This window comes from Chiloscyllium plagiosum, chromosome 11, assembly GCF_004010195.1.
Source record: "Chiloscyllium plagiosum isolate BGI_BamShark_2017 chromosome 11, ASM401019v2, whole genome shotgun sequence".
Lineage (NCBI taxonomy): Eukaryota > Metazoa > Chordata > Chondrichthyes > Orectolobiformes > Hemiscylliidae > Chiloscyllium > Chiloscyllium plagiosum.
This window is the reverse complement of record NC_057720.1, coordinates 84,871,132-84,892,390: the sequence shown is the minus strand read 5'-3', so window position 1 is coordinate 84,892,390 and position 21,259 is coordinate 84,871,132. Positions and strand designations below refer to the sequence as shown.

Below are 21,259 nucleotides of genomic sequence, written 5' to 3'. Positions count from 1 at the left end.
AACCAAGTTCAGAGGATTCTGAATTGGACATTCATCAGATCAAATTGGACAATGAGGAAGTTGTCAAAAATTGGGATAGATTATTGAGTTATCTTCCGCAAGGAAATCGAAATGACCTGAAAGAGTTATTACTATCTCATGGGGAGATATGCAGAAATAAACTACAAAGTACGAACCTAATTGTGCATGATGTACACATAAGAGATGCTGTTCCGATTAAACAACATCCTTATAGGCATAACCCTCTAAAGTTGGCACAGGTTCAGAAGGAGACAGAACGGATACTCCAAGATGGCATAATCTAAGTGAGTTATAGTGATTAGAGCTTACCCTTAGTCATGGTGCCAAAGGCAGATGGTACCCAATGGTTATGTGTGGACTATTGCAAAGTCAAAGCCATTATAAAGACTGATGCATATCCAATTCTGCAGTTGGAGGACTGTATTGAAAAGGTGGGACAAGCAACTTACATTTCTAAGTTGGACTTGCTCAGAGGCTACTGGCAAATACCTCTGTCAGAATGAGCAAAGGGAAGTTCGGCTATTGTAATGCCAAATGGACTCTATCAATTCAAAGTCATGCCATTTGATATGAAAAACGCTCCGGCCACATTTCAGAGACTAACTAATAAGGTCATTGTCGGATTACCCAAATGTGTTGTTTACATTGATGACCTGGTAATTTTTAGTCACTCATGGAAGGAACATTTACAGCATTAATTAGACTTGTTCAATCAACTTCGGAAGGCAGGCTTGGTGATAAACCTGGCTAAAAGTGAAATGCCAAAGCCCAAGTCACCTTCCTGGACAATGTTATTGGACACAGACAATAGGCTCCAGAGGATGCGAAAATGAAAGTAATTGGGGAATTTCCCACACAATCGACAAGAAGAGCAGTACTACAGTTTCTGGGATTGAGTAGATTTTACCAAAAGTTTGGGCCAAATTTTAGCAGTGTGGCCACTCCACTCACTGAATTGCTAAAAAGGGCAAGAAGTTTCAGTGGACAGCGGACTGTCAGAAGGCATTGGACAGCCTAAAAACTGTGGGAACCACTGCCTCAGTATTAGCCACACCTGATTACACGAAGCCTTTGAATGTGGCTATTGATGCCAGTGTTGTGGGTATTAGTGCAATGCTCCCGCAGGAGATGACAAGGGTTAGAAAGACCCATCGGGTATTTTTCCAGAAAATTGATGTTCCATCAACAGAAATATTCAACAGAGAAAGAAACTTTGAGCTTGGTGTTGGCATTACAACATTTCAGTGTTTATGTCAGCAACACATCTGAGACAACCTTATACACTGATCATAACCCATTGACATTTGTAGAGAAATTCAAGGACAAAAATGCCAGACAGTTTACAGGGATCTTGTTGTTGCAGCCATTCAATTTGACAACTGTGCATGTGGCAGGTTGCACAAATGTGATTGCTAATGCATTGTCGAGACTCAAATGAGATACGGAGGTGTTCAGTGGCGGGTGTGCCATGGCCTGAATTTGCATGTGGTTGTGCATGTTTGCATCTGTATAGTTAGTATAGGGTATATGTGTGTTTTAGACTACTACCAGTTTGCTTTTGAAGGGTTTTAAAAAGTAAGCCATTTTTTGATATTGATGGTTCATTTTTTTTAAGTGGGGAGGTATCAAAAAGCTGGTCCTTTTCTCAAGGAACCTGTCCTTGGTTTTTTTTATCAGAGGGGTAGTAAACAAGCCGGGCTCCAAAACGGCTGGGTTTGGTACAGAGATGAAAGGCCTTTTTGTTTATATGTAAACAGATGAGTCTTTAGGCCAAAGCTTTTATGTTTTTACAAGTAACCTGTATAAATCAAGGGGGCGTGGCTAGCTGAGCAGTTCATTCCAGCATTAGTTGGGGAGTTCAGCTGTGGAGCTGTGTGGCAACAGGCTGCGAGACTCTCTCTCCTTCTACCCTTCTAACTTCGACCTGTGAGCTTTTGTTTCATTTTTACTGTGGTTAGGGGTTTGCTTATTGGGACTGTTGTGTACATTTGGAACAGCATAATTAAGTCTTGTTTGGATATACTGAGTTCTGTGGGGGTTCTTTATTTTGTTCTTTGTGTTTCATTGTGTAATTTTGTGAATAAACTTTTGTCTGTTTTAAAATCTGGTAGCCAACCTTGCTAACTTACTCCGGGTAGCATTCACTGTATTGTTATCAAAATAAATTGCAAAGTTATGGTCTGGGCTGCCAGCATAAGAATGTTTTGAGTGGTTTGGTCCAGTGCATAACAAGAGGGGTCCACATCCATAGATCCCCCAAAGTTGCCACACAGGTTGATAGAATTGTTAAGCAGGCGTATGGTGTGTTGGCTTTCAGTAGCAGGGGCATCGAGATTAAGAGCCGCGAGGTTATAAAGCCCTGGTTAGACTACACTTGGAATATTATGTTCAGTTCTGGTCACCTCATTAAAGGGAAGATGTGGAAGCTTTAGAAGGTGCAGAGGAGATTTACCCAGGTGCTGCCTGGACTGGAGAGCATATTCTATGAAGAAAGGTTGAGAGAGCTAGGGGGGTCATCTCACTGGAGTGAAGAGTGACTTGATAGAGGTGTACAAGTTGATGAGAGGCATAGATAGAGTGGATAGCCGGAGACCTTTTCCCAAGGCGGAAATGGATATCACGACAGGGCATAATTTTAAGGTGATTGGAGGAAGGTTTAGGGGTAGATGTCAGAGAGTGGTGGGTGCATGGAATGCACGGCCAACAGTGGCAGCAGAGTCAGATACATCAGGGACATTTAAGCAACTCTTGGATAGGCACATGGATGACAGTAAAATGTAGGGTATGTAGGTTAGTTTGATTTTCGAGTAAAATGAAAGGTCGGCACATCAAGGGCCGAAGAACCTGTACTGTGCTGTTCTGTTCTATGTTCTATATTTTAATAGTCATGAAGAAGATAATGAAACTAAAAGGTTGCAAATCCCTAGGATTAGATGCTTTTCTTTTCTGTCAAGAGTTGAATAGAAGTACTTGAGAACATTGCTGAAACCCTAACTACAGCAATCGGATTTATAATAATCAAGAGAAGAATAAGTTGATTAAGGATAGTCAGCACTGTTTTGTTAAGGGTAGGTCATGCCTCACAAACCTTATTGAGTCTTTGAGATGATATACCACGAGGTCATGCTGCAGCTGTACAAAACTCTGGTGCGGCCACACTTGGAGTATTGCGTACTGGTCACCACATTACAGGAAGGATGTGGAAGCTTTGGAAAGGGTTCAGAGGAGATTTACTAGGATGCTGCGTGGTATGGAGGGAAGATCTTATGAGGAAAGGCTGATGGACTTGAGGCTATTTTCATTAAAGAGAAGAAGGTTGAGAGGTGACTTAATTGAGACATATAAGTTAGTCAGAGTGTTAGATAGGGTGGACAGTGAGAGCCTTTTTCCTAGAATGGTGATGGCTAGCACGAGGGGACATAGCTTTAAATTGAGGGGTGATAGATAAAGGACAGATGTCAGAGGTAGTTGCTTTACTCAGAGAGTAGTAGGGATGTGGAACGCACTGCCTGGAACAGTAGTAGGCTTGCCAAATTTAACGCCATTTAAATGGTCATTGGATAAACATATGGATGAAAATGGAATAATGTAGCTTCAGATTGGTTCCACAGGTCGGCACAACATCGAAGGATGAAGGGCTGGTACTACGCTGTAATGTTCTATGTTCTATAATCTTCAAAGTTCTCTCAATTCAGGAACCATTACTTGAGATTGAAACTTGTACATTTACTCCACTGCTTAAGTAAACGAAATGGAAAAAATTAGGAATGTATAGACAAGTGAGCCAACCATCTGTTGTTAAGAAATTATTAGAGTCTTATTAAGGACTGAGAAGCTGATTACCTTGAAAATGTTCAGTTTATCAGAAACACTGTATGAATCACTAAAGCATGGATTATGCCATGTGAAACTGAGTGAATTGTTTTTAAGGAAGTCAAAAAGTGTGGCGCTGGAAAAGCACAGTAGGTCAGGCAGCATCCAAGGAGCAGGAGAGTCAATGTTTCATCAGCAGATTCAGGAATTTGCTGATGAAAGGCTTATGCCCGAAACGCCGACTCTCCTACTCCTCGGATGCTGCCTGACCTGCTGTGCCTTTCCAGTGCCACACTTTTTGACTCTGACTCTCCAGCATCTGCGATCCTCACTTTCTCCCTGTTTGGAAGAAGTGACAGGGAAATGTCCACAAACGTTGTTTATGTCAACTTGTGGAAGATATTTGATAATAGCTCTCAGAAGAGATGTTAACTTATGTTGAAGCTCAATGTATCGAGTGCAGTAGATTGGCTTAGCAACAAAGGACAGAGTTAAGGATAATGAGCAAATAATTTAATGGGCGCATGTGACTAACAAGTGAGCTCTTGACTACTCATGATTTATTAAAGACTTAGGTAATAGTAAAGATAGCTGAATATCCCAGTTTGCACAAAAGTACTCAACACTGTAAGCAGTGTAGATGGAAGCATAAAATTACCAAGAAGTAATAATATATTAATTGAATGGTCAATATCTGTGGCATTAATCCATATTGGCAAGTGGACCTAAAAAAGATTAGAACAAAGTACTGTCTCAAGTTAGAAACGGTGAAGGCCCACAGAGGAATAGGGGTCAAAAGCTAACACAGAGAATGCTGGAGATGCTCAGCAGGTCTGGCAGCATCTGAGAAGAGAGACACTAAGTTATCATTTCGAGTCCTGTATAGCTCTTCAATTGAAGAAGAATCACTAATACACTCAGCATTAACTCAGTTTTTCTCTTCACAGATGCTGCAAACTGCTGAGTTTCTCTAGAATTCTTGGTGTTTGTTTCAGATTTCCAGTATCTGCAGTATTTTATTTTTAGTCAAGAAATAGAAGTCTATGTGCATTGCAAAGTCATGGACAGAGATCAAATTAATCATAAACGGTAATGCTACCCTGGCTTTCATATGCAGAGGACAAGAATATTAAGGGATAAAACTCTTGCGAAAGCTATACAAAGCACTGGTTCGACCACATCTGGAATATTACTTTCCGTATAGAATCAGAGAATCACAACAGTGTCCAGAGATTTGAGTTACAGAGGGAGTCTGAATAGGCGGGGCTTTTTTTCCCCAAAACGTCAGAGGCTGAGGGGTGACCTTATAGAGGATTATAAAATCATGAGGGTCACGGATAAGGTGAATAGCCAAGGTCTTTTTCCGAAGGTGGGGTAGTCTAAAACTAGAGGGCATATGTTTAAGATGAAAGGAGAAAGATTTAAAAAATACCTGAGGAGTAACTTGTTCACAAAGAGGGTGGTGCATGTATGGAATGAGCTGCCAGAGGAAGTGGTGGAGACAGATACAATTAGATCGTTTAAAAGGCATCTGGATGGGTATATGAAGAGGAAGGGTTTAGTGGGATATGGGCTACATGCTGGCAAATGGGACTAGGTCAGATTGAGATGTCTGGTCGGCGTGGACATTTTGAACCAAAGGATTTGTTTCTGTGCTGTTTGACTCTCAGACAATCTGCAATGGAAGAAACCATTCTGGGGTTATCTATTTCAAAATAAGGTTATCCATCAGTGTTTTGTCTGATCTGTATGTGTCTATCTGGGATCTGTCTTCATGTTTTTTATTTATTTCATTGACCATCCATAAATCTGTCCGAAAGGTCAGCAAATAAAATGATAAAAAGAACCATCACAACCATCTCAGTTGTCAAAGTACAGCAGATTTCTCAATTGGGGTGGTCTTTGCTGCCATAAAATCTAGATTCAATGTTGATGGGCGATTCACTTACCAAAACTTTTGTAGCTATTATTTGGCTTGTGGCTCACACGCTGCCTCCGTGTGACCTCTACCTGCGACCTCCTTCTGGCAAAAGAAGTTATTCTGGATTTTGGAGAACGTGTAGTCGTCGTTGTGGTTGCCCTTTGAGTGGTGGTTGTGCTAACAATCGTAGTGATTGGAGATGTGGTGGGTATGGTGGTTGTGGTAAGCACAGTGGTTGTTGTGGGTTTGGTGGTTGTGGGTACATTGGTTGTGGTGGTGACTGCAGTAGTCAGAGGCTCAGTGGTGGGAACATCGGTGGTGGGTATAGTGGCTGTTGTGGTAGTAGGGACTGTGGTGCTCATGGTGGTGGGGGCTGTGGTACTTGTGGTGGGGAATGTGGTGCTTGTGGTGGGGACTGTGGTAGTGGGGACTGTGGTGCTTGTGGTGGTGGGGACTGTGGTGCTCATGGTGGTGGAGGCTGTGGTGCTCGTGGTTGTGGTGGGGACTGTGGTGCTCATAGTGGTGGTGGCTGTGGTGCTTGTAGTGGGGGCTGTGGTGCTTGTAGTGGTGGGGGCTGTGGTGCTCGTAGTAGAGCGGAGTGTGGTGCTCACAGTTGTAGCTGTTGTTGGAGGTGCAGTGCTTGTAGTGGCTGCTGTAGTAATGAGGGCAGCAGCAACAGTTGTGATGGCTGAAGTAGGTGGGGGGCTCGAGGTTGTGGTTGCAGTGCTGATGGGGGCTGCAGTACTCGAAGGATCAACAATGGAAATGATGGGAATGGCAATAGGAACCTCGCTGCTAGGAATTGTGGAGATGTCTGCACTAGACACAGGAGCAGAGCTGGGTGGTTGAAGGGACACTGTGGTGTTGGCAGAAGGTTGTACAGTTAAGGTATGACTTGCATTCATCATGATGGAATTTGGAATGTTGTTGGAAGGTCTGATTGCTGTGGAGGGCATAGAGAGACCAGAAGCAAGAGTTTTGGTGGTAAATGTGTCAGAAGTAGTGGTGTTGGTTGCACTTGTAGGGCTAGTGGTATTGGATTGGATGGGTGTTTCAGTGTGTCTGCTTAGGATGGTTGCAGAAGAGTTGGTCATGTTAGTACTGCTAGTGATAGCAGTCATATCAGGACCTGCAAAAGCAATGATAGGAATAGGACTAGCAGCAGCAGAGAGATTCATCTGTTGTCTTGATGTTGTTGCTGCCTCTGGATTGATCTTTGTGACTGGTTCCACTGCAGGATTTGGTGCCTGAGAAATGTTAATCACTTGTTCCATGTGCTTAATGAGTTGATCGTCCAAAAATAGTAGAGTTGCGTCTTCACCACTCGCAGAGCTGGCTTCTGTTAACAGACAAAAAAAATCAGTTAAATTGAACTGAAGAGCTGATAGAAAACCCTCCCTATGACAGTGATCTGTCTTAATTCTCTCTCTTTGGTAAACTAATGGTGTGTATTTCCTACTTTTAATTTCAACGCAACATTCAGTAAGAAATTGTATTTTCGAAATCACAAATCCCTTCAAGGTGATTGCAATGTGACTTATGTTGGCTCTGATTCAAAGCTGTTCGAAATGACAGTGACTTTGATTATGGGCATTTTCTACAGGTTATAACATTGAACTATGTACAGGTTTGAAGATTTCCAGAACATGGAGTCTTTTCAAATCCTCAAATTCAATTTCCCAGAAACAAGTGTTGGTTGCAAGGAGTCAAAATGAAGCAAATCCTTGCATCAATTAAAATCAAAAGTTCTCAAAATGCTTCACCGGTTAGTCACACTGAATTTCTTAAACATTCCAATGATGTAAGTACTGACATAAGATCATAAAAACAAGAGTGCAAGTAAGCCATTCAGCCTCTCAGGTATTCAATGAAATCATGGTTGATCTGACTGTAGCCTTAATTCCACTTTCCTTTGTCCATCTCTAGCTCTTGCCTTTTTCGTCTCCCATCTCCTGGGATAGGCTATCTACTAAGATCCATTACAACTCCACAGACACCAACAGCTACATTGATTACACTAAAATAAACACAGAGAATATTGAAGAAACTCAACAGGTTAGCAGCATCTGTGGAGGGAGAAACAGAGTTGATGTTTTAAATCTGATATGATTATTCTTCAGAACTGTGTGCAGGTGCATTTTACAACCTTCTGGACTAAATATTATGTTCAACAACTTCAGATGGTGAACCCTGTCCTCCATTTTAATATTTTGCTTTCAGTCAATTGAGCACATACCCTGTCTTTTTTTTCCTCTATAACCCTTTTGTCTTTTTATCTATGACTCCTTTGAGCTTCAATCTCCCCTCACCTTTCCCTGTCCTGCCCTTCTTCTTAACTTTCTCCACCCCTTTCTCAATAGCATAAAACCCATTACTTTTATACCTCTCTTCAGTTCCAAAGAAGTAACTGGACTCAAATGTTAACACTTGCCCTCTCCACAACTGCTCCGAGACCTGCTCCATTTTTCAAGCATTTTGTTTTATCTCAGATGCATGGGCACAATATGTACTCGAGGTGGGGTATTTGAATGTCCACCACCAATAGTGGCTCAGTACTACTGATCGAGCTGGTGAGGTCCTAAAGGACATCGCTGCTAGACTGGGTCTGCATCAGATGGTGAGGGAAACAACAAGAAGGAAAAACATACTTGACCTCATCCTTACAATTTGCCAGCTGCATCTGTCGATGACAGTATCGATAAGAGCAACCACTGCACGGTCCTTGTGGAGACCAAGTCCCGCCTTCACATTACGAATAACCTCCATCCTCTTGTGTGGCACTGTCAGATCTAGCAACTCAAGACTGGGCATCCATGAGGCGCTGTGGGCTATCAACAGCAGGAGAATTGTACTCCAGCACAATCTGTAACTTCATGGCCTGGTATATCCCCCACCCAGCTATTACCATCAAGCCAGGGGATCAACCCTAGTTCAATGGAGAGTGCTGAAGGGCATGCCAGGAGCAGTAGCAGGTATATCTGGTTAAACCACCAAACAGGACTACTGGCATGCCAAACAATATAAGCAGCAAGTGATAGACAAAGCTAAGTGATCCCTCAATGAACAGATCAGATCTAACCTCTGTGGTCCTGCCACATCCAGTCGTGAAGAGTGGTGGATGATTAAACAGCTTACAGGAGGAGGTGCTTCCACAACTATCTCCAGCTTCAATGACGGAAGAGCCCAGCACATCAGTGCAAAAGATAAGGCTGAAGCTTTCGCAGCAATCTTAGGTACCAATGACATAGGTAGAAAGAGGGATAGGGATGTAAAGCATGATTTCAGGGAGGTAGGGTGGAAGTTGAGAGCTAAAATTAACAGAGTTGCTATCTCTGGTTTGTTACCCGTGCCACGTGATAGCAAGGTGAGGAACTGGGGGAGGAATACGCGGCTGCACGGATGATGCAGGAGGAAGGGTTTCAGGTATATGGATAATTGGGGCTCATTCTGGGGAAGGTGGGACCTCTAAAAATAGGACGGTCTTCACTTGGACCAGAGGGGTACTAACATCCTGGGTGGTAAATTTGCTAGTGCTTTTCAGGTGGGTTTAAACTAGCTCAGCAGGGGGATTGGAATCTGTGGTGCAGTTCCAGTGCACAGGAGGATGTGAGTAGGGAGTACATGGACAGGATTTCACGGTCATAGGAGTGTGCTGACAGACTGCAAGCTGGTTTGAAGTGTGTCTACTTCAACGCCAGGAGTATCCGGAATAAGGTAGGTGAGCTTGCAGCATGGACACGTACCTGGGATTTCGATGTTGTGGACATTTCAGAGACATGGATAGAGGGGGTCAGGAATGGATGTTGCAGGTCCCAGGGTTTAGAACTTTCATTAAGATCAGGGAAGGTGGTAAAAGAGGGGGAGGTGTGATTCTGTTAGTCAAGGACAGTATAACAGTGGCTGAAAGAACTTTTGATGAGGACTCGTCTTTTGAGGTGGTATGGGCTGAGGTTAGAAACAGGACAGGAGAGGTCACACTGCTGGGAATTTCTAATAGCTCTCTGCAGAGTTCCAGGGATGTGGAGGGGAGGATTGGCAAAACGATTCTGGGTGGGAGTGAAAGGAACAGGGTGGTCATTATGGGAGACTTTAACATCCCCAACGTGGATTAGAAATGCTATAACTCTAGTACGTCGAATGGATCAGGTTTTGTCCAGTGTGTACAGGAGGGTTTTCCTAACACAGTATGTCAAAGGGCCGACAAGAGGGGAGGCCACACTGGATCTAGTACTTGGTAATGAACCAGCCAAGTGTTTGAGTTAGTGGTAGGTGAGCACTTTTGAGAGAGTGACCATAATTCGGTTACATTTAGTTTAGCGATGGAAAGGGATAGGTATGTGCCACAGGGCAAAAGTTATAGATGGGGGAAGGGCAATTATCATGCGATTAGGCAAGACTTAGGAGGCATGAAATGGGGCAGGCAAAATGGGGATGTGGACAATCAAAATGTGGAGCTGATTTACAGAACAGATATTGCGTGTCCTTGATAGGTATGCCTCTGTCAGGCAGGGAGGAAGTGACATGGTAAGGGAACTGCAGTTTACTAACAAAATTGTATCTCTTGTTAAGCAGAAGAGGGAGGCTCACGTGAAGTTGAGACGAGATGTTGCAGATGAGGTGATTGAGAGTTACAGATTAGCTAGGAAGGAATTAAAGAGAGAGTTAATAAGAGCAAGGAGGGGACGTGAGCTGTCTTTAGCAGGTAGAATAAAGGACAACCCAAAAGCTTTCCATAGGTATGTGAGGAATAAAAGAATGACTAGGGTACGAATAGGGCCAGTCAAAGACAGAAGTGGGAAATTGTGTGTGAATCCTGTGGAGATTGGAGAAGTGCTAAATGAATATTTCTCATCTATTTTCCCTCAGGAAAAGGAGAGTATTGTAGAAGAGAAGACTGAAATACGGACTATTCGACTAGAAAAGATTGAGGTTAGTAAGGAGGAGGTGTTATCAATTCTAGAAGGTGTGAAAGTAGATAAGTCCTCTGGGCCGGATGGGATTTATCCAAGGATTCTCTGGGAAGTTAGGGAGGAGATGGCAGAGTCTTTGGCCTTGATCTTTGAGTCGTCATTGCCTACAGAGGATTGGAGGACAAGGGCAATTGTTGTGCCCTTGTTCAAGAAGGGCAGTAGAGATGATCCAGGTAATTATAGACCGGTGAGCCTTACATCTGTTGTAGGAAAAGTTTTGGAAAGGATTATAAGAGGTAGGATTTATAGTCATCTAGCAAGCACTGGAGATCGTAAACATGGTTTCGTCAAGGGCAGGTCGTGTCTCACAATACTCAGAGTTTTTTGAGAAGGTGACCAATCATGTGGATGAGGATATGGCAGTTGACGTGGTGTACATGGACTTCAGTAAGGCATTTGATAAGGTTCCATATGGTAGGCTATTGGAGAAAATGCAGAGGCATGGGATTGAGGGTGATTTAGCAGTTTTGATTAGAAACTGGCTTTCTGTAAGAAGGCAGCAAGTGGTGGTTGATGGAAAATATTCAGCCTGGAGTCCAGTTACTAGGGGTGTGCCACAAGGATCTGTTTTGGGACCACTGCTCTTTGTCATTTTTATAAATGACTTGGATGCAGGCGTAGGTGGATGGGTTAGTAAGTTTGCAGATGACACTAAAGTCGGTGGAGTAGTGGACAGTGTGTAAGAATGTTGCAGGTTGCAGGGGGACTTGGATAAACTGCAGAATTGGGCTGAGAGGTGACAAATGGAGTTCACTGCAGATAAATGTGTGATTCACTTTGGGAAGAATAACAGGAACGCAGAATACTGGGTCAATGGAAAGATTCTTGGTAGTGTGGATGTGCAGAGGGATCTTGGTGTCCGTGTACATAGATCCCTGAAAGTTGCCACCCAGGTCGACAGTGCTGTTAACAAGGCATATGGTGTGTTAGGTTTTATTGGTAGAGGGATTGAGTTCTGGAGCCGTGATATCATGCTGCAACTATACAAACGCTAGTGCGGCCTCACTTGGAGTATTGTTTGCAGTTCTGGTCGACCCATTACAGGAAGCATTGGAAAAAGTGCAGAGGAGATTTACCAGGATGTTGCCTGGTCTGGAGGGAAGGTCTTATGAAGAAAGGTTGAGGGACTTGGGTCTGTTCTCATTGGAGAGAAGAAGACTAAGAGGGGATTTAATAGAGACATACAAGATGATCAGAGGATTAGATAAGGGTGGACAGTGAGAATCTTTTTCCCAGGATGGTGACATCAGCTTCTATGAATGGACATAGCTGCAAATTGAGGGGTAATAGATCTAAGGCAGATGTCAGAGGCAGGTTCTTTACTCAGAGAGTGGTAAGGGCGTGGAATGCCCTGCCTGCCAATGTAGTTAACTCAGCCACATTCGGGGCATTTAAACAGTCCTTGGATAAACATATGGATAATGATGGGATAGTGTAAGGGCGTGGACTTAGATTAATTCACAGGTTGGCGCAACATCATGGGCTGGAGAGCCTGTTCTGCGCTGTATTGTTCTATGTTCAGCTGCTTCATCAATGACCTTCCCTCCATCATAAGGTAGGAGATGAGGATATTCACCAATGATTGCACAATGTTCTGCACCATTTGCGACTTCTCAGACAGTGAAGCAGTCCTTGTCGAAATGCAACAAGATCTGGACAATATCCAGCTTGGACTGACCAGTGACAAGTAACATTCGTGCCATACAAATGCCAGGCTATGGCTATCACCACCATGAGACAATCTAACTCCTTGACATTCAATGTTGTTACCATCACTGATTCGCCCACTATCAACATCCTGGGAGTTAGCATTGATCAGAAACTCAACTGGACTCACCAAATATATGCAATGGCTACAAGAGCTGGTCAGAGGCTAGGAATACTGTGGCGAGTAACTCACTTCCTGACTCTCCAAAGCCTGTCCATCATCTATAAGGCTCAAGTCAGGAGTGTGATGGCATACTCCCCACTTGCCTGGATGGCTGCAGCTCCAACAGCACTCAAGGAGATTAACACCATCCAGGAAAAAGCAGTACACTTGATTGGCACTGCATCCACAAGCATCCACTCCCTCACCACCGATACTCAGTAACAGCAGTGTGTACTATCTACAAGATGCACTGCAGAAATTCACCAAATATCCTCAGACAGCACCTTCCAAACCCACAACCACTTCCATCTAGAAGGACAGGGGTAGCATATATATGGGAACACCATCACCTTCAAGTTCCCCTCCAAGCCACTCACCATCCTGACTTGGAAATGCATCGCTGTTCCTTTACTGTTGCTGGATCAAAATCCTGGTATTCCCTCCTGAATGGCATTGTGGGTCAACCCACAGCAGGTGGACTGCAGCAGTTCAAGTAGGCAGCTCACCCACCACCACCATCTCCAGGGCAACTAGGGACAGGCAATAAATGTTGGCCAGCCGGAACGCTCACATCCCACAAAATGGGTCAATTTAACAAGATCTCCAACATTTGCAATTTTTCGTTTTTAATTTGTGTTAAAGCAATGTGTTGCCTGCATATTCAGAATAAAGATCACATGTCACTATTTAAAGATAAGCAAGCAAATCCAATCTTTATCTATCTAAAATTTATCCCTCAGCCAACATATCCAGAAAACAACAGATGAGCTGGAAACTTCCCTCATTTACCCTTTATACAACCATATTGTGTCCAAGTTATTTATTGCATCAGCCTTGTAACAATAGTGATCACCCTTCAAATGGACTTTACTGGCCACAAAGGATGTTATAGCAAGAAAAGCACCACTTAAATGTAGCTATTTCTTTTCTATGTGTATTATCAAACTGCTTTATTTTAAATCTCTGAGCTTTAACCCATTGTGTGCCACTTGGTGGAATATCAGCCATCAATCGTATTCCTGTTCACAATACCACTGCTTTGGCGTCAGCCTGGGCCCATTGACACATGTATCAGATCTAAACTTGAAGACTGGGGTTGAATCTGATTATGCCTGATTATTATGCACCTGGACAATATTGAAGCTTGGCCTGATTAATGCAAGTATGATCACATCTCATAATTCAAGTTACGATGATCTCCAACAAGACAGGCTCGCACCTTTCCCTGATATTCAACAGGATTACCATGTCTGAATTTCCTCCCATTAACATCATAAGGGTTAGCATTGACCAGAAACCTTATAGCCATACAAACGCCTCACCAACAAAAGTCGGCTAGAAACTGGGAATTCTTTGGCACTTCCTGAGTCCCAGAACCAAAAGGTTGAAGTCAAGGGCACAATGGAATATTCTCCACTTGGCTGAATGAGTGAGGCCCCTACAAATCTGAAAAAGCTCAACAGGATACAGGACAATACAGTCCTTTGATCAGCACCTGACCCACACCTTTACATAGTCACTCCCTCTGCCACCTGTCCAACAATGTCACCATTTCACTACATAGAATTTTTGGAACAAATATAATGAACATGTCTCCTCATTTTGCACGTCTCTCTTCACTTGTTAACCAACAAATAGGCTGTCATGTTCATTAGAGATCTTGTGCCACGTTTTACTGAATTGTCATGCTGTCATATCGGTCAGCAGAGAGCAAGAATGGCTGAAGCTCAGTTGTACCAGTGTTGACAAGATGCACTGCAGCAATGCACGAAGCTGCCTTCAATCTTTGCCATCTAGAAAGACACAGGCAGCAGAAGAATGGAAACACCGCTATCTGAAAATTTCCCTTCAAGGCCATCCTGACTTGGAACTGCATTGTATTCCTTCACTTCCGTTATGTAAAAATTTTGAACTCCCTAAATGCAGGCACATTAATCAAATGAAATGCAGTGATTCATGATGGCAATTAAGAATAAGCAATTAACGCTGCCCTTGTCAGCAGTGCTCACTTCCCATGAATGAATGAATAAAAAGCACTAAAACATTAAGATGCAGACAGACAGCACGTTATGTACCCCTTAGTGTTTGCCTACTTCAATGCTAGTTTCCAATTTATTTTGTGCATGTACATTTTAGCAGTATCTAATCTCATTATCTTGCAAATTTATGTTGCAATGCATGGATTCACTAAATATACTAAATATTGCCCGGTGCCTCACAACTAGTGTGGGGAGAAAACAGAAGTGTCTTGACACATCAATGTTAGCTGCCTTGATTATTAAAAATGTTCTAAACTTATTTTAATGCACCGCATGAACATACGTCCACAGTTGTCTCTGGATACACAACAGCAACTTATAGTTACATACTGCCTTTTCAAGCAGTAAAGTAACCAAAAACACACTCCTGAAGCACATTATCAAACAAAATTTAACACTGAATCACATAGCGTGATATTTAGATAGATGACCGAAGGCTTAGTGAAAGAGGTTGGTTTTAACAACCATCTTCAAGAAAGTGCAAGTGGCAGAGAAGTTAAAGGGGAAAATTTGAGGGCTAAGGGCCAAGGCTGCTGAAGCCATAGCCCACAATGGTGCTCTGATTAAAGTTGGGGATCTGAAAGAGTGCAGGCACCTCAGGTAGTTGTCGGGCAGAGAAAGATTACAGAGATAAACAGATGAAAATTGAGATTTTGCGAGCCAGGAACTATTTTAGGTCCGCAACCACCGGCGTCATGGATGGATGAAACTTAGGATCTGAGCAGTAGAGTTTTGGATGTGATCAAGTTTCCGGACAATGGTGGGTGGGATGCTGGGCAGAAGAGGATCAGAATGGGTGACGCCAGAGGTAACAGAGGGTTTCAGCAGTGGATGGGCTGAACCAAGGATGGATGAGGCCAAAAGGACACCAAGGCTGTGAGCAGTTTGGTTCAATCTCAGAAAGTTGCTAGGCAGAACTTTGGAGTCAGTGAACCTTTCAGGAATTCAGGCACACTTGAGGCCTTGTTAATTCCTAATTGCTCCTACTATGTGAACCTCGCAATCCTAATTCAACATTTGAATGCTATGACCTCAGCATAAAATCCTCCTACAAATGTCGTGGCCGAGGGGTGACCTTATCGAGGTTTATAAAATCATGAGGGGCATGAATAGGATAAATAGGCAAAGTCTCTTCCCTGGGGTGGGGGAGTCCAGAACTAGAGGGCATAGTTTTAGGGTGAGAGGGAAAAGATATAAAAGAGATCTAAGGGGCAACTTTTTCACACAGAGGGTGGTACGTGTATGGAATGAAATGCCAGAGGTAATGGTGGAGGCTGCAATATTTAAAAGGCATCTGGATGGGTATACGAATAGGAAGGGTTTGGAGGTATATGGGCCAGTTGTTGGCAGGTGGGACGAGATTGGGTTGGGATATCTGATTGGCATGGACAAGTTGGACCAAAGGGTCTGTTTCCGTGCTGTACATCTCTATGACTCTATATAATGCATAGTCATGTTTCATCTTTAGGCAGCTGCATATTCCTGTGACATTGAAATTCGCTGCCCAAAGGCACCACAGAGCATCAACAATATGTGAATTGTGAAGTTCGAAGTTGCAGCCCACTAGCACCTTATGGAACACATGATGGACTGTAAATGCATCTTTGCTGATGTTGCCCACATACTGAAATCAGGTAAAAACTAAATAAAGTGTCATGATTACAAAATTAATAGTAAAGCTGTTACAGGTTGAACAGAATTTCTCTTCAGTAGAATTATAGACTTAGTTCAAAAATGTTTGTTTTGTTTCTTTAAACATAAGGGGAACAGTGTCCAAGGTTAATTGAAGATGTGGAATATTTAATTAAAAGCAGTGACCTCCTTTCAGCTCAAAATTCACAACTTTCATTGCAGGGTAGATGCCTTTGCAGATAGTTTGGCTCAGGACACATTTTGTTCAGAAACATATCTTCAGTACTCCACCTGGGATGTCATTTAGATATTAGATTCACTACAGTGTGGAAACAGGCCCTTCGGCCCAACAAGTCCACACCGACCCTCCGAAGAGCAACCCACCCAGACCCATTCCCCTACATTCACCCCTGACTAATGCACCTAATATTATGGGCAATTTAGCATAGCCAATTCATCTAACCTGTACATCTTTGGTCTGTGGGAGGAAACTCACACAGACACGGGGAGAACATGCAAACTCCACACAGACAGTTGCCCAAGGCAGGAATTGAATCCAGGTCCCTCGCACTGTGAGACAGCAGTGCTAACCACTGAGCCACCGTGCTGTTAGGGCCTACTGCCTTTAATGGTCTTCAGCCATTTCTTGGAATTTTTTTTTGGAGTGTATCAACTGAAGACTGGCGTCTGGGGACTTGAGGAGGACACCAGCATTATCTTGGCAATTTGTTTAAAGATAGTTGAAAATGTTTCAGACTTAGCACTGATATGCAGGCCTCCTTCTCCTCCTGTTAGCTTAACTATCCACTATGTTTCATGACTGGATGTGGCAGGACTGCAAAGCTTTGATCTGATCTGGTGGTTGGGAATTTGCTATGCTCTATTGTAAGCTCTTTCCACTGTTTAGCATGGCAAGGCTGCACCTCATTTTTAGGCATAGCTTGTGCTGCTCCGAGCATGCTTACTCGCATTCATCATTGAACCGTAGTGTCAGGGATATGCTGAAGTTACAAACTGTGACTGAATATAATTCAGTTGATGTCAATAGTCAGTTTTAGGTATCTACATTTGTGCTAAATTGGTCCCATTTAGCACTGTTGTTTTGCTAAAGTGTACAATGAAGATTATAGAACAAAAAACAAAGAAGAATACAGCACATGAACAGGCCTTTCAGCCCACTTAGCCTGTGCAGACATATGATGCCTTTTCTAAACTAAAGATCAATGCGCCAAGAAGATCCTGGCCTCCTTTTCAAGTCGCCAGATGCCAGTCTTCAGCAAATTTAATACAGTTTTAGTTTTATGCTTATCAAGGTGATGAAGTTTAATAATTTCCTTTTTTTAACACATCAGGTAAAAGTTGCTGCAGTTTATCCAACACTGTACCAGTGCAATGTTTCAACTTCTAATTATGACAGTGTTATTTCCTCAAGTTGTTCACTGAGTTTGGTGAAGCTGTAATAGCAGATGTCACACTCTCTGCTCTTGGAGCAAAGACAGAAGGAAGGGAGCAGCAGATTGTTAGTCTAGAGAAGGTGCAGAGTCACAAGACAGAGCCTGATATACAGCGGCTCACAATGGCTCCAGATTAGAGTACTATGCAACACAGTGGTGTACAGTTGCCCTGGGAATGGGTTGCTCTGTGAGTGCTCAATAGTTGCTTCATACACCATGAAGTCTCATGGCATCAGGTCAAACATAGGGAAAGAAACCTCCTGCTGATTACCATCTATTATGAATTAGTGCTCCTCCATGTTAAACACAGGTGTGATGAGGTTTAAAGAGAAATTAATAGATTTTTGATAACCAGTAATGTAAAGGGCTATGGGGATCAGGTGGGCATTGAAGTGTTCAATCAGTCTGATTGTATTAATGGCAGAGCAGGATCAATGGGTTGAACGGCATATTTATGTTCCTCTGTTCCGAACCAAAGACATCTACATCTGTCACTCCATTATTAAGTATTACAGAAAACACTTGTATTGATATTACATCTTCAACAATATCAAGATCTTTCAACATGCTTTACGGCCAATTATGCTTAACTTAAAAACTCTCATCTAGTTCTCAAACATATGCACTTACGCTCATCCTCTGCCATCTCTTCATCTCCTGCTTCCTCTGAAGGCTTTGCCTTGTAGTATGTTGTTCGTAAAATAGTTGGCCTTTGGGACTGCTTCTGCTTCTGTTTCCTCTCAAACCGCTTCTTCTCTGTGCGCGATAATGCAGGTGATATGGTGTCTTTATTATTATGTCTTTTCTGGCTAGGCTCTTTGTCATACATTTCAGCTAACAATCGGATGTGCCTCTCCTTTAAACAAATCAGAATTGGAGGCCATTAGGTTGAAGACCCAGTTAAGAGCTTGCAGCAGCATTAACAAATCACACTGCAGATTCAGTCTATAATACTGACTCTAAATTGGTTAGCTCAGCATACCACAAAAAATATGTTTATTCTATGGTTTTGTTAATTTATCATGAATAACAGTTTCACAAGAAGGTCTTTTACAGAGGATAGCATATTTGCCTCGGAGCCAATGTCTCTTGATGCAATTCCCACTCTGGGAGTCATATGTCATAACAGATTGCGAATAATCCATAAATGCATTAATTTACATGTGTATAAAACTGCATGTTGCCTCAGCAACTCAGACTCACTGGCTGAACCACAGCACACCACACCACTTGTGTTGCTGCTGAAAGCTGTCCAAGATCAGACAGTCTGGCATTTCTTTGCCCCAAGTTTTTTTCCTCACTCATCTGATTCTAACAGGGATAAGCTCCATCAGTCACCTGATACCTCATTCAAATAGCTGATTCATGAGTCATTTAAAAAGAGATACTGTGACAGATTTTCCCATCAGTCACTGATTATCCTCAAGGATATCCTCACTCATCTGATTCTAACAGGGATAAGCTCCTTCAGTCACCTGATACCTCATTCAAATAGCTGATTCATGAGTCATTTAAAAAGAGATACTGTGACAAATTTTCCCATCAGTCACTGATTATCCTCAAGGATAGTTTGACAGATTTGAGTTATCCCAATCAAGGAAACTTAACCATGTGGACAGGTCAAATATCTGCTTGGTTTGGCACTGCAACACGATGCAGTTAACTGATCGATCAAGTAATCCTGTGCTAATTGAAGGCTAAGTTCTCCCATTTACTTACTGGGGAAATGGTGCAAAGTGATGCTAAGGCAGAAGACTCCTTTTCAGGTGTGATACTGGGCAGTAGCCCTGCTTCTAGGTACCTTCAGCCATTGTAAAATGTCTTCTAATATAATTTACTATCGAGATTTAATGACTTGGGGTGGGGAGCAGAGTGTAATGTATCCAAATTTGCTGACCATACAAAAATAGGTGAGAGGACATATTGTGATGAGGACATAAAGAAGCTGCAAGGGGTTACAAATAAAATGAGTGGATAAAAAACCTGGCAGATGGAGTTTAATGTCGGAAAGTGTAAGTTCACACATTTTGGAAAGAAGAATTAAAAGGCAGACTATTATTTAAATGAAGAGACTTGTGCACAGAGGGCTTTGGGTATTCTTGTGCATGAAACACAAGAAATTAGCACGCAGGTGCGGCAAATAATTAAGAATTCAAGTGGAATTTTGGCCTTAATTGCTAGGGGCTTGGAATTTAAAAGTAAATGTAAAATCATCATAGTCCTAGCAGACCATAGGACTGGTCTCTCATTGGAGAGAGGTGACTGGTGGACGTTTATACTAAGCGTCACCATGCGTCAGGTAAGTGGAGAAATTGAGAAGCAAAGTCCTTCAGAATAACCTTACCTGGTGCAGGAATTGTGCCCACACTGTTGCCACTACTCTACATTGCAAACCAGACGTCCAGCCAACTAAGTTCACCAACCCCTCAGTTTAGGAAAGTCTTGCTAAAACTGTACAGGGTGTTATGAGATCACACATACAGTTTTAATCCCCATATTTAAAAAAGAAAACATTGGCTTTGAAGGAATTTCAAAAGCTGATCCCTGGTGTAAAGGGATTGACTTATCAAACAGCTCAGGTCTTTATTATTCATTAGAGTTTTGAAGAATGAAAGGTGATCTTATTGAAACATATAAGATTCTGAGAAGATTTGACAGCAGAGATGGTGAGATCATGTTTCCACTTTGGGATGTCTCGAACAAAAGATCAGTTACAAAGTAAGAGTAAAACTGAGATACAAAAAAATTCTGAAGCCCATCTAACCTACACGATTCCATTTTCATCCATATGTTTATCCAATGATCATTTAAATGCCCTGAAAGTTTGTGAGTCTACTACTGTTGCTGGCGGTGCATTCCATGCCCCTATACTGTCTGAGTAAAGAAACTACCTCTGACATCTGCCCTATATCTATCACCCCTCAATTTAAAGCTCTGTCCCCTCATGCTAGCCATCACCATCCAACGAAAAAGGCTCTCACTGTCCATCCTATCTAACCCTCTGATTATCTTATACATCTCAATTAAGGCACCTTTCAACCTTCTTCTCTTCAATGAAAACAGCCTCAAGTCCCCAGTCTTTCCTCATAAGACCTTCCCTCCATACCAGGCAACATACCTTTTCTGCATTAAACTCCATTTGCCACCTCTCAGCCCAGCTCTGCAGCTTATCTATGTCCCTCTGTAATCTGCAACATCCTTCATCACTATCCACAACTCCACTGACTTTAGTGACATCTGCAAGTATACTAACCCAACCTCCTACGCTTTCATCCAGGTCATTTATAAAATTGACAAACAGCAGTGGCCCCAAAACAGTTCCTTGCGGTACACTGCGAGTAACTGAACTTCACGATGAACATCTCCCATCAACCACCACCCTCTGTCTTTTTTCAGCTAGCCAATTTCTGATCCAAACCGCCAAATCACCCTCAATCCCATGCCTCCGTATTTTCTACAATAGCCTACCATGGGGAACCTTATCAAATGCCTTTCTGAAATCTATATACACAACATCAACCACTTTACTCTCATCCACC

At 42.6% G+C, this 21,259-nt stretch overlaps 1 protein-coding gene and 1 long non-coding RNA gene across 5 annotated transcripts in view; one reads left to right on the top strand and one right to left on the bottom strand.

The window, feature by feature from the left end:
* LOC122554641 overlaps nt 1-16,261 on the top strand; it is a 26,132-nt gene extending 9,871 nt beyond the window's left edge. Inside the window, exons 2-3 of the long non-coding RNA XR_006313048.1 lie at nt 10,622-10,684; nt 16,103-16,261. This is a non-coding gene — a long non-coding RNA (uncharacterized LOC122554641). The remainder of the gene's footprint in view (nt 1-10,621; nt 10,685-16,102) is intronic.
* LOC122554640 (olfactomedin-like protein 2B) overlaps nt 1-21,259 on the bottom strand; it is a 79,035-nt gene that overhangs the window by 19,545 nt on the left and 38,231 nt on the right. For all 4 annotated transcript variants that reach the window (XM_043699980.1, XM_043699979.1, XM_043699978.1 and 1 more), the window contains exons 5-6: nt 18,351-18,576; nt 5,784-7,094 (exon numbers count right to left, since the gene is read on the bottom strand). In XM_043699980.1, coding sequence (XP_043555915.1) covers nt 5,784-7,094; nt 18,351-18,576 — 1,537 coding nt within the window. The remainder of the gene's footprint in view (nt 1-5,783; nt 7,095-18,350; nt 18,577-21,259) is intronic.